Source organism: Oreochromis niloticus, linkage group LG20 (genome assembly GCF_001858045.2).
Source record: "Oreochromis niloticus isolate F11D_XX linkage group LG20, O_niloticus_UMD_NMBU, whole genome shotgun sequence".
In the NCBI taxonomy this organism is placed as follows: Eukaryota; Metazoa; Chordata; class Actinopteri; order Cichliformes; family Cichlidae; genus Oreochromis; species Oreochromis niloticus.
Window position 1 is genome coordinate 28,171,840 of NC_031984.2, and position 12,668 is coordinate 28,184,507.

Genomic DNA, 12,668 nt, shown 5'->3' on the forward strand with positions numbered 1-12,668 from the left:
GAATTGGTTTGTGGATGTGTGTGATGGGGGTGTTACTCCTTGAAACAGGAGCCCAGGCTTTATCCTGCTCGCCACGCTTTCAGCATGTGGGAAGACAAAGGATTTATGTAGCACCGTGACATATTAAATCACTGCCAAGCTGCCGGCGAGTCATTCAAAACACACCAAGGATGAAACACCCTATCATCAGGAAAGGAGTAGAAAGAGAATGAGAAACAGAGAATAAGGGAGAATGGTTTCCAGAGACCTCTGGCAGCAATACAAAGAGTGACAATGCTGGGACAGAAAAAGGGACGGAGCGCTTTGGCTGCGTAGGGGTGGGAGGCGTAGTGACCATAGGCCAGGCCTCGGATTGTTTTCTGTGTGCACAATACAAAGGCTTGCAGAGACTTGCAACTGAGCAAACAGGGGTTTTATCGTAATGCACGCAGCGTCTCTGCATGACGCAGTGCCTGACCCACCAGCCAGACCATTATCTGAGAGAAAGACCATTACTACCCATTAAGCGAGAAGAACAGCTTCTAGAGTCCATGCTTTTCCTCTAGCTGAGCAAGTGGGGTAATTACAAAAAGAATGGGCTGCTTTCTGTAAAAACTAGCAGATAAATCAACAGCATTTGCCTGGCGCGGGCTAGCAAGTTGAAATAGCCAATGCTCAGTTGAAATGGCTGCAGGAAGATTTAAAGCACCATCATGGCCAACCAGTCCCCTGAGCTGACGCCGCCCCAGGGGAGACGGTGCAACCCGGGTCACTTTGGCCGACTCACGTTGGATTTATACGACCAACCTTCTGCCTGTGGACAAACACATCCATCTCTCGTTGCCTACCACCCGCTCTGTCTCCTGGAGGCTCCTGCTGCTAAAAGACAGAGTTACTATCTGTAGTCTTTCCCTCCGTCTTCCTCGCCACAGAATAAAAAGAGCTAAATAGTCGAGTGCCTTGAGAGTAAACAACAATTGCCTGATGAGAACAAGGATGAGCCAAAAAAAACACAAAAAACTGCTCTTAAAACCTATTTAAAGAAAACAACAATCCGCACCGTGGGAGAACCTGTGTGGGGAAAAGCAACCTGAATGAAAAATGAGAATTAGTAGAGGTGTGCCTTAAATAAGCAGGGTATATGATAGAGGAACACAAAAGGAAGAGGTAGGAAACAGTGGAAAGGACAATTTAAAACAAAAAATCTCAACAAAAACGACATTTTCACCATTGGAAATGTAATTCTTGATTCTATCAGGTTTTTTTTGTATTTCCATATTTTGCAACAATTTATATTTGATAGTGTGGCTCTGGGACATCTCCCTGCTACAGCAGCAGAAGAAGAAGTAGAGTTGGGTTGGGAAAGAAAATAAATTGTGATGGGAACTCTTCAGTATTTCCTGTGCTCAAAATCAGTGTTACAAAAAACAGAAACAAACACAGAAAACACAACGAGAGCTTACCGCAGTGTCCTTGGTACTGCACACGAATGTTCTTCTTGTTCTTGCAGGCATGCTGATGGAGCTCGCACTCATTCACGTAGTCCTTTCCATCACTACCACACACTACTTGCTTGGGCTTCCCCTCGCAGCCAAGGGGGCACATGCACTTTGCCGACAAACCATCTGAAGACTGGACACAGGTGCTGCCGTAGCTGCAGGCCACCTCGGTACAGGGATCCTTCAGAGCTGCAGGAAGGGGCAGACATAAAAACAAGCTTTAGTCAAAAGCAAAAGGGGCTCTCTCATTGAAGAGCACGTCTCTCAAGCGCTAATACGTCACAGTGCTCGCCGCTACAGTACACTGGAGTGCATCACAAATGACAGGCCACCTTATTCAAGTGGCTTTCGGTGCACTTTTACAAGCGCTGCCTAGTTATTCTGAGGTTTGAAGAACTACTTGACACCCCTGGGTAAAGATGCACTGCCACAGCTATCTACTAGTACAAACAAGTTTCATTTCACAGAGTAGTGTGAATTGGATTAGAAGCTTTGCATTCACAACACATTCTGTGTCGCTACGCTCAAGCATGCTTTAATCGGCACGGCTGAAAAGCGACCCTTGAATATTTACCTTTCCATAAATTAGACCAAGTGAGAGCAGGGAAGAGGGGTATTCCTCCCTCGTGAGGAATTTGTTTCCATCCTAATTAAGCAGCACGCCGCTTGTCGCTGAGCGACGTACTCCAATCCGAGGAGAAGGTGCAACTTTTAATTTTGCCTTTGTGCGCCATCAACGGGGGCTTTTCTCGGGCCTCATATGCTCAACAAAAGACAGCCGTGAGATTACAATCGCTGTCTTCTCACAGCATGATACATATTTATGACTGTCACGGACAAACATGCTTTCCCATGAGAGAGAAGCGCGGCATCGGCAGCCCTCTCATTTCCTAAGCCCGCCACTTTTAGAATAAATATTTACCAATGTCTGATATTATCCCCGCTTTTGTTACAAGCAACATCGATGAATTTAATTTAAAGCGGGAGTGTATATATTGAATTGCAAACTCTGTGCGTCTCGCTTTGTTTTTTTTGAGCGTTTTTTCTTTACTCCTCAGACAAGAGCAGAGTGTGTTTCAAATTTGTCTTCTTTCTTTTCTACCTTTTTTGAAAATTCAATACCTGCCTCCGGGATGAAATGGCACTGCCTTGTTAATAAGAGACTGGAATGTGTGCAGAGATATATTATGGATGTGTAAGAAGACAGGAGAGCTATGAGGAGTGCTCCTGATCAAAGCATACCCCCCCTCCCTCGCCTTCCTCGTCTTCATGACACATCCCCACCGCCCTCCTTTCTTTTCTTTTTCTCCTTTTTTTGCTCTTTCCTGTCAAGTTCTTTTGAGGTTTGGTGCGTTAGGCGCTTTAATGAACACTTTTTTTTCCTCCCCATTTTATATTTGCGCTGTATCGCAGCAGGAACTTTGAAACCGACTCTAATTTACAAGTAACTTCGAGATAAAGTACGATCAAGTAATTGCATCTCTAACTAAAAGAGACTCGTAGAAAATGACTCACTGAAATCATAAATCATTACTGGAAATCATAGGTCATTGTGAGGCGATGATGACTTAATGGCTGCTCATGCGAAACAGATAGCAATTGTGATGCTTGGCCTCCGCTGTGTGTCTAATCACATGAACAATGAAACGCTGATGACTTGTGGGAACGAAGCCGCTATAAAAACCTTGTTGTATCTGCCGGAGCAGGTAAAAGGTCATGTTAAATCACAGCTGCAGCAATTATACGCGAGCTACTTTCACTGCACATGTACAAACTAGTGTGTTACCCAGCATACGCTATGAGTTCCCCTGCTCAATAATCGTAGGGTTGAAGGTGCGACCTCAGGCTCCTCTGAGAAAATATACAGGCTGTAAGTAAGCTCAAAGAATACGTTCTACTCGATTCAGAGGAGCTGATGCTGAGGTAGTAAAGCCCTATCTGGAAGTTTCATATCCAACTTCTCCAATGTTTTGGAAAGAGATGTGGAGTCTGAAGTCTGAGCATCAGGACAAAAGCATCAGCTGTTAATCAACTTTTATTATTAGCATACTGTTCCCCATTTTTACACATACAAGGCAAGCTGAATAAGCTACAACAAAAACCCAAATAACCACGAATAATTTATGACTTAACTCCATTTGATCCATCAGCTTATGTCACCTAATAATGATAAAGCAGGACGAACCATGAATTGGTGCACTCATACTTCTGTGGGCTGTGGGAAATAAGCCCTTGGATGTTTCCTTCTCCCTTCTCTTTCTCTCACACCTACCCCAAAATCACAAGAGCAGAGGTTCAACTTTGAGCCCCTCCTGTACATCTGATAAAAGGTACAAACCACAACAGAATCCCACAAACCACAAAAAGAAGACCGCAGCAATCACACTGCAATTTGTCCAGAGCTTGTACAATCAAGTTTCTTCAGGTAGCTGTGGCTCAGGATGTACAGTCGGTCATTCGCTATTCATAAGGGCTGTTATAGGATCCCGAAGTGTCCTTGGATAAGATGCCGAACCCCACAGTAGCACTGGTGTATGATGGATGAAGCACTGTGTGAATGGGTGAATGTGGCTCTTGTAGTTTGGTCAGTAGGACTAGAAGCGTACTATATAAATGCTAGTCCATTTAGTGTGTTGTTTTGATAGACCTGCTGTTGGGAATGGGAGTTGTTTTCTGACAAGAAGTAGTACCTTGTCAGAAAGCTCACTTCTTCTATAAAATAGTGGTTGTTAAGGGGTTGCAGTCACATCTACTGAGCAGTAGGAGAAAGACGAGAAAGAAACCCAGTGATTCCCCCTTTCCTTAGAGTAAACAGCATCCTCGTAGCACTTCTTGATCTCATTAAAGAATAGCCTGGGCTTTCTCTCCCTCCCCAACCTCCCTTTCCTCCAAGCAAATCTGGCGTGTTGACAGGCAAGAAGGGGTGGAGGCGATAGTAAGGGGCACGAGAGCTAGGTAGAACAGGAAGGAGAGGTGGGGGCGCTTGATTTGAATGCTAACAGGGGCCGATTTGGATACGAAGCACAGCCTCGATGGGGCGTTAGTGCAGATAAGCTTTCCTTCTCAGACTCAGACAAGCAGGCAAATTGCCTGGGCGAATGTGATCGGTGTAACAAGCTCAAATAAAAAAAAGAGAAAGAAAGAAAAAAGCATGCTCACCATAGCAAACTACATGGAGTTTTTACTTATACTTTCTAATCATTTCTCAGGTGAAAAGTGGCAACAGAGGAAAGCTAAAAAGTCAGTAAATTAGAATGATCCTTGCTGCCAATTAGATCACTCTTTCTCGCTAGAGTGAATCTCAGCGTGGTCTGGGCTGCTAGGATAATGAGGAAAAAAACCCCATAAGGATACACAGAGTGAAGTGTAGTGACACTAAAGCAATGGCATTCCAGCACAAACACAGTGAGAGATGGCATATGATTAGGGAACAAGAGGACACCCCAAAAGAAAAGCCAGCATCCTGGGGCCCAATTAATAGAATAATGCTTTATAAATTTAAATGTTTAAAAAGACTTTTAAAGGAGACAAAACTCTGGTTTATTTACATTTGAGACACTGCGTTTTCTAAAAACGGACTCGTTCCTGTCAGTCCATCACAGCTGGACCTGGATTTGATTGGCTCCTTTCACGGAACAATTGGCCCCCTTTCTTCTAATCACAAGCATGCAGCATTTGTGTGGACAGGCCTCCTTCAAAATTCTGCACTCAGCAGGTTTGCTTTATTTAAACCACAGGACTGGCATTGTCTGGCATTGTGGGATGCATTGCACTGAACTACCTATGTGCCTAATTGCGAATTCAAATGCTGTGGGGATTTCTGAATAATCAACTTGATCAACTTTGTAACTTGCTCTTTTAATGCCAAGTGGATTTCACATTGGGATAACAATTTGTCTAATTGTGATGTGTTGTGCTGTGCTGGACATGCAGAAGTTAGCTGGGTGCTTGCAAATAATTGATTAGCACTGCCTACATTTAAGGTGTGTGCTTCTCAAACTGAAAACTGTGCAGCGTTGCAGGAACATTAAATCAATGCAAGGTGGGTAAAAAAGGGACAAGAGAAAAAAAAATGCAAATTTGCCATCTTTCTCTACTCGTTCTGAGCTGAAATTGAGCATTTTGAGAAGTGTACATTTCTGAGAACTGCAAGCTTTTTTTTTCCTTTTTATTGTTCTGCATGCATGGAAATTAACTTTCTATCAAACTGCACTAATGCATAATTTCGAGAATAACAACAACTGTGAAGCAAATCCTTTTGCATTCCTGGCTGTAGTTAAGTATAGAAGCTGCTGAAGTGTTGGGTGGCACTTTGTAGCAGCTTAACTATAATATGTGAAGTCTCTTACAGAGCTAAAGCTAAGCTATAGCTTAAGTGGTATTGTTTTCACCTTCTGAGCCTGTGCGCGTGTGTGTTTGCATGTTACCGTGGAAAAGTGCAGTTACGCAGACACGTAGTGTAGTGAGAACTACCACTAAGGCATTTCGGAGTAGTTTAGCAGGTGTTTGTATGTCTGTCTGTCCGCGATGTCTTCCAGAAAAGTGGGGCAGAGGGGTTTTGGAGAATGGGGATTACAGTGATCCTCTCCCTCCTCATCTCTCCCTCTGGCAGTCAGCAGACTTTCCAGGCAGGTGGGGAGCTCCACTTCTCTGATCCACTGTTTGGTGCTGTAGTTTATTAATGCTTCATTAGGGACACGGAGCTGTCAGTGCCGTGCTGGCTTTACTTGATACCCCGCTGCCACGAAACCAGACGCGCACCAGATGCGTGCGCAAGTGGGGAGAGTCATATATGCCAGTGCACGTTTGGAGGCAGCCATGGAGTTCAGATAAGTCTGCAAGTGAGTTTGTGATATGTATGCATGTGTACCTGTGTGTGTGTGTGCTGTGCTTCCTGTTGTGCTGGTAGTGATAAGGGAGGTATGGGGCTGAAGCTAATCAAATGCAATGATGCGATGGAGGGGGAGCTCGGCAGTGTGTGTTCTAATCAAGAACCCTCTTACACCCATCAACAGCAGGAGAAGAAGAAGAGGAGAGGGAGCGACAGTGAGACAAAAACAAGGGACTGAGTTAAAATACTACGGAGAAAGTCTGACAAAGAAAAATGCAGGAACAGAAAACAAATGTAATTCAGAGGAAAAGTTCAACATTTAGGATTTTTTACGGCAAAGCTACCTGGTTCCTACCTTCCAGTTTTATAGCGAGACAGGCTTTACACACCGTGACCCCCACTTTCATTCAAACTGCACCAACTAACATTTTGATATTTGAATTATAACCCAACTCTGTGGAGTTGTGTCTGTGTCAAAATAAATTGCTTATACCTCAAACATAAAATGTTTAAATGGGAAGTATGTCAAATGTGTGATGTTCACTTTAATGTTGTGCCTTTAAATGGTAAAAAAGACAATCAGTGGGGAAACACGATGACTGGTATTGATTTTTTAATCAAAAAACAATTAGGTATCTCAACCAAAATCCTGAAATACTCCTTTAAAATAAAGTTGTGTGTATAATTCCCTTGAAATTTAGCCAGTTTCACTGCTGCTTATCATGGATTAACGATGCCGGGCCAACCAGCTGGTATACAAGAGTAATGCAGTCATTTAAATGCATAAGTATCTTTGTAAGTATATAGTAAAAACTATAGGATGATTTAAACAGAGTTATCCACTTAAAAAGCCCCACAGTACTGAAAGACAAACTGGGCATGTGAAATGCAGAAAAGCGCAACAATGCGCACTTGGTGCTGTTTGAACAAAGACAGAGCAGGCAGGGAAAGATAGGAAGTTGAACAAAAAAAAACAAAAAACAGAGAGTAGATGAAGAGGTGGTGAGGAACTAGTAAAAGAGAAGTGTGTAGAAGGGAGATAAGGGAAAGGGTCAGAATGGGAGAAAGAAAGCAGCGGCATGGAATGGTCAGAAAATCAGCAGACAACATCGACAAAAACTGAAATCCAAGAACTAAATATGGATGAGAATCTGCAGCCAGATACCCAAAGCAAGTGGTGAGGAGCAGGAGGCAGGGACTGAGGGAAGGCCAAAGGATTAACAGTCCTACACACCTCTCCAACACGCTTTCCAGACACACACACACTTCGTTCCCTCTACTGTGAGGCCAATGGCTGGAAGATGATTCTCTGTGTTTGATGTAGTTCTTCAAAGCGCTCCACTGAACTGCAGCTGTTGCTCTCTTTTACACGCTTTGCTGTTTTACCCTTGAGAATGGAAAACGAACCACAAAAAGCCCTCATCATGCTCCAGTCGTCGGCCACACACACAATCAAGAAGTGGAGCTTGTGAGTACAGTATGTCTAAGCAGATTTTTAGCCAAAGGTCTTAGGACAGTTTAGTTTAGTTTAATTTAGGTTAGTTTGATTTAGAAAGATCACCATTAGCTGTCGCGATACGCAGCTATTTGTCCTGCGGTCATAAAATCTCAGTTGCTGCTCTTTTAAATCAATATTTAAGAAAAAAAATATCAATGTGAAAACAGAGGATAAAATACAAAAATGTCACAATGCTTGATTTTTGGAAACATAGCTGTCATTTACTGCTGGCAGATATCTTACGCTTGGAAAATGCAGTAAAGCACAGGTGGGGTGCTGAAATGACAACACAGGCCCCATTTATTCTGCTGAGTGACAGAAAGAAGGTGGGATGGGATTAAATCGCCCGGGTATGGCATTTATGACAAACACAGACAGAGATGCACAGGTCTTTTAAAAGGACAGCACACAATTTAACAGCAACAACAACAACAACAAAAAACACTTAAATTCTTCAGTTAAATATCAACGAATATTAACACGCTCATTTAAATAGCACCATTTGATGAAAACCCAGTGGCACATTAAATCCTTCCACCAACTTATCGTGTGCATCATAATTGGAAGCATCGAAATGCTTTTTCCAAACTAACAAAATGTGCTTGGGAGAGGGAAATGCTCCCGTTACTCGACTGGGAGATCAGAGGTGAGATACAGAACGGCAGCCCTGCAGCCAATCTAGTGTCCAAAAAGGCTGATTGTGCTTCATAACATGATGGGGAGGACTTTTCAGAATGCAAACAAATGCCTTTGGCCATTCAGTGCCAAGACACAAGCTGTAAGCACAGCAATAATATGTTATTCACTCATAATAATGTTGAAGGTGCCCTAAGTGCACTGCTAAAGGAGTCCACAAATGGCTGCACGTCATGTGTCAAACCATCAAGACGTTGTGACAACTCACTTTACTTTAGCCCTGTAATCCACATAAACAAGCTGAAAGAGATAAAAGGTAAAAAGAAAAGACAAACACTGGCTGATGGGCAGTTTCTTTAACCTCAGGGCCTCTCTGTCCCCTTAATAGCCTATGGGAAAAAGCCTGTATTACCTATTGGCAAGCTGTCAGTGCTTGTACCAGGAGTTGTTTCTCTTGGATTAAGGCCTTTTGAAAGCAACAAAGAAGATCTTGGTGCCAAAATAAGTTGGGGAGTGTAGCCGGAGGCACTATTAACTCCTCCTCTGTTTACCTCTTTAAGGCCAGGAGCCCACATAATCAATAATGTATTCATGTGGTTTTTAAGTGTTGAGCTCTACACCAGGCACCTCAGGATCAAAAGCACCAAAAAAGCAAAACAAAAGAAAAGCTGGTTAGACTCAGCATACTGAGCACACAAATGCTTAAATTTAAAGATTAAGTAGGGTAATCCTAAATGAATTTCTTCTAATTGCACTACATTCAATATTTTTGAGTTTCTGTGACATTTTCTTCCTTTGCGAGTTAGTAAAACTGATTGTTTTTAACTACTAAAGTATAATTTGACTCTACTGGTTACGACTGCAGTCTCTGGTTTCCTATTAATAGTGTAGGATCATGACTGTGAGTGTCAGGAAGGTTATGAGTGTGCAGTCAGTCACGCTCTATCTATCAAGTGTTCTATGTTTGTGGTAAGGTTGTAATTTGCATGCCTTCATATTAGAATAGCAAACCTGTGACACTACGAGTGAAGCGGGTTGCAGAGTTCATGACGATCTCCATGGTAGCGCAGATAGAAGTATGAAGGGTGGTGCTCTGCTCACTGTAAAAATCCCTCAGCACCACATACGTTTCATGAATGACAAAAATCTCCTGGGGTTACATCAGGAAGAGCATCCTGTGTGAAAGTCTGCCATGGAGCTAGCCACTGTGGCGACCCCTTGTGAATAAGGTAGCTAAGAAAATGATGGAAGTTGAGCTAATAGGTACTGTGAATTAAATATAATCAAATATTACAAATAAAATGTAATTAAATTATTTAAATGCTAATTACATTACAGCCAGTTGGGTTCTGTCAGTTTTTGGAGACTTGGGGACTGAATTGTGTCCTGAAACACAGTTTTGCATTCAGAATATCCCCCCTGCCCCCAGAAAGAGGTACAAAGACTCATGTGGGCTAAGTGGCGCATATGCCACAAATTTCCTTTCATTAGCTCCTGATTAACTGGAGCTGGTGGTGGTGGGGAGCCAAAATCAGTACTGATGTTCAGTGAAGCTTGGCCTTTGCTATCAAAAAACTTGCTAATGACCGGTAGCCGCTGGGGGCGAAATGCAGTTCAGAGCTGCTGGAAAGTCCCTTACAGTGGGTGTTTGGTCTTCAGTACAAACACAGGCACATCTGCGTGAAGACATACAGTGTCAGCACACTCTTCACCTGAATGCAGGATAAGCTCAAAGTGCGATAGTGCACGCTGCATTATCTCTTTTTTTCAATAGTCTCACTTAAATAAACATCAATTTAAGAGTTCTCTGTCACCGGCTGATAAAGGAGCAGATAAATCTAAAGCCATATCATGAAAGCAGTTTAAAGTCAGCAGTTCCAGGCTGGGTGCTGAAGCTGTGTGGTGACTAACAATAAAAATTTGGGCTTACTTTGCTTTATTCTCATTAACTCTTGAAAGCAGATCCAAAAACTGTTAATATTAAGCAAATAAGAAGATCTCACAGTTCACAGCTCATAACCTGCGTATGAATAAACATAAGTCACAATATTTAGAACCCAGCACATTAAGCTTTGACTTTTTATTTCCAATAACTGACTGAGACAATCAGTCAATTACTATCTATTGTATGTGATATCTATATTAAAGCTAATGAACAGGGGGGAAATGAAGACACACCACAGTAATGACTTCTTTGCACTGAGGATTTTGGCTTAATTAGGAAAAATAACAAGGAGTTAACTTTAATACTAAGAAAGCACGTTTATGAACACACAACCAGATAAACCTGCTCAAGGCGACATGCCCATTTCAGCCTTCCAATATAGGACCCTATTTAACACGACAACAATTTAAATTTTGATAAGGCTGCAGGAGGAAGAGAGAGTGTGCATGAAAGTGGAGCAGAAGAAGTGACATTTATTTAGAACAAACAGTAGATGGAAATAACTTGGATTTATTCTCTCTCTTTTCTGGCAAGCATTATTACTGCAGGCAGGGACTGTCTGTGTGTGTGTGTGTGTGTGTGTGTGTGTGTGTGTGTCTACGTGAGCCATTTATTCTAATTGTGAGGAAAATTGAAAGCCATAGAACACAAACACATTTTACGGCATGAAGGTATATTGGCCTGTCCTTACAATTTTCACAAAGCTGGAATGAAGTTAAGGTGAATGAGGAAAACGATAAAAAAGGCAACATTTGCCAGAGAAAAGTCATATGGGTTAGCCTCAGCGGTCAAGTGGTCCTGGCGAATGAGATAAAACTGAACTATTTGGTCCACTAAAAAGCAGCATTTTAATTTGCTTGTGTTATTGCTGAAAAAAACCAAAAGAAAACTTGAATCCGAGTCAACAGAACGAGGAGGAAGTGTTCAAAAATGGGCAACGAAGGAAACACAGAGAACACTATTATTTCCTTGACGTATAAGCAATTCAGTGTGAAATATTTTCTACACGAAATCATGCAGTCACAGAGTTACAGGAGCTCTAGTGCCACTAGAAAACACTTACAGCTTAATTGCAAGGTTTCAGGCAGAAACGGGAAAATCATTTTAAAAATGCCACTTTTAGCAGCTAAAGCAACAGAATAAAAATAACTGTTTTGAACTTTGCAACTAATTGTTATTTTCCTTGTTGCCTTTTGTTTTTCTGATGGATCATTTTAAAGTTACAGTCCATTAGGTGTTCATGGAAACCAACTGTGTTTTCACAATAGCTGTTTTATGCGTTTCCTTCTTCTGTTCTGTGATTATCTACTCATAATAGAAGTTACTGGTAGAGTCTGCCATTGGCACATGCCACTGCCACCAGGGGCTTAGAGTAAATGATGAATAGATTCATTATTACTGTTTATGTTGGCTTCTCTTTTGACTGCTCTTTGCAATTAACTGACAGCCGTCTTGTACATCCTATTTATGGGGCATAGCACTAAAAAGAACTGGACTACTTTTATTATGAAGCATCGTGGCTTTTATGATGATATGTCACCAAGTGGCGCTGTCATATAAATCTTTTTGAACCATGAACAGTGGGATTAACAGCTGCAGGCAACAAGCTGCACACTTCCAACTCATCGACAAGGTCACCGAGTCCTCTGGCTGAGCCATGTTCTCGGCATTTCCTATGATTTAAGAGAATCTCATGAAATGGATGGAAATTTGCACATTACTACCTTGTAATTGTCACTTGTGGCTGTTTTACCGATGAAGATGTAGGTGTAGTCTCATTATAAATTTCTAATCACAGAAATCATTCCATGTCTTTCCTCCAGTAAAAAGCCACGAAGCGCCCTTTACTGCCTACTTGTCCGTCTCCACCTCTGTATTTCTGCCATTCACTAATACTGATTACCTATGGATCATAGAGTAGTGCATGCAAATTTTGCATATACATTTGTGGCAAGATTAAGACAACGTATAGTGTATATGCCCCAGTTCCTTTATGAACACTGAATACTGAGCACTTAAAATCCTGAGGACAATAGACTGCTGGATTTCTTTCCTCCCACTCAGTTAAGCACATTCACATTCTAACCCAGGCCTAACAGTGTCTGATTAGGTCACCAACATAAAGACCAGTAGGACTCTGGTTCCTGACGACCTTGATCGATAACCACTGCGCTACATCATCTCAGCTTTGAGGCGACACAATGCCGGTTGATTCCCGAACAAGACTGCGTCTAAGTGGCCGGCACCTTGTTGAGAAAAAAGGTAAAACTTTGAAAAGTT

At 42.1% G+C, this 12,668-nt stretch overlaps 1 protein-coding gene across 7 annotated transcripts in view; it reads right to left on the minus strand.

Moving 5' to 3' along the window:
- agrn (agrin) overlaps positions 1-12,668 on the minus strand; it is a 261,140-nt gene that overhangs the window by 89,113 nt on the left and 159,359 nt on the right. For all 7 annotated transcript variants that reach the window (XM_025902006.1, XM_025902005.1, XM_025902007.1 and 4 more), the window contains one exon: positions 1,443-1,667. In XM_025902006.1, the coding sequence (XP_025757791.1) occupies positions 1,443-1,667 (225 nt within the window). The remainder of the gene's footprint in view (positions 1-1,442; positions 1,668-12,668) is intronic.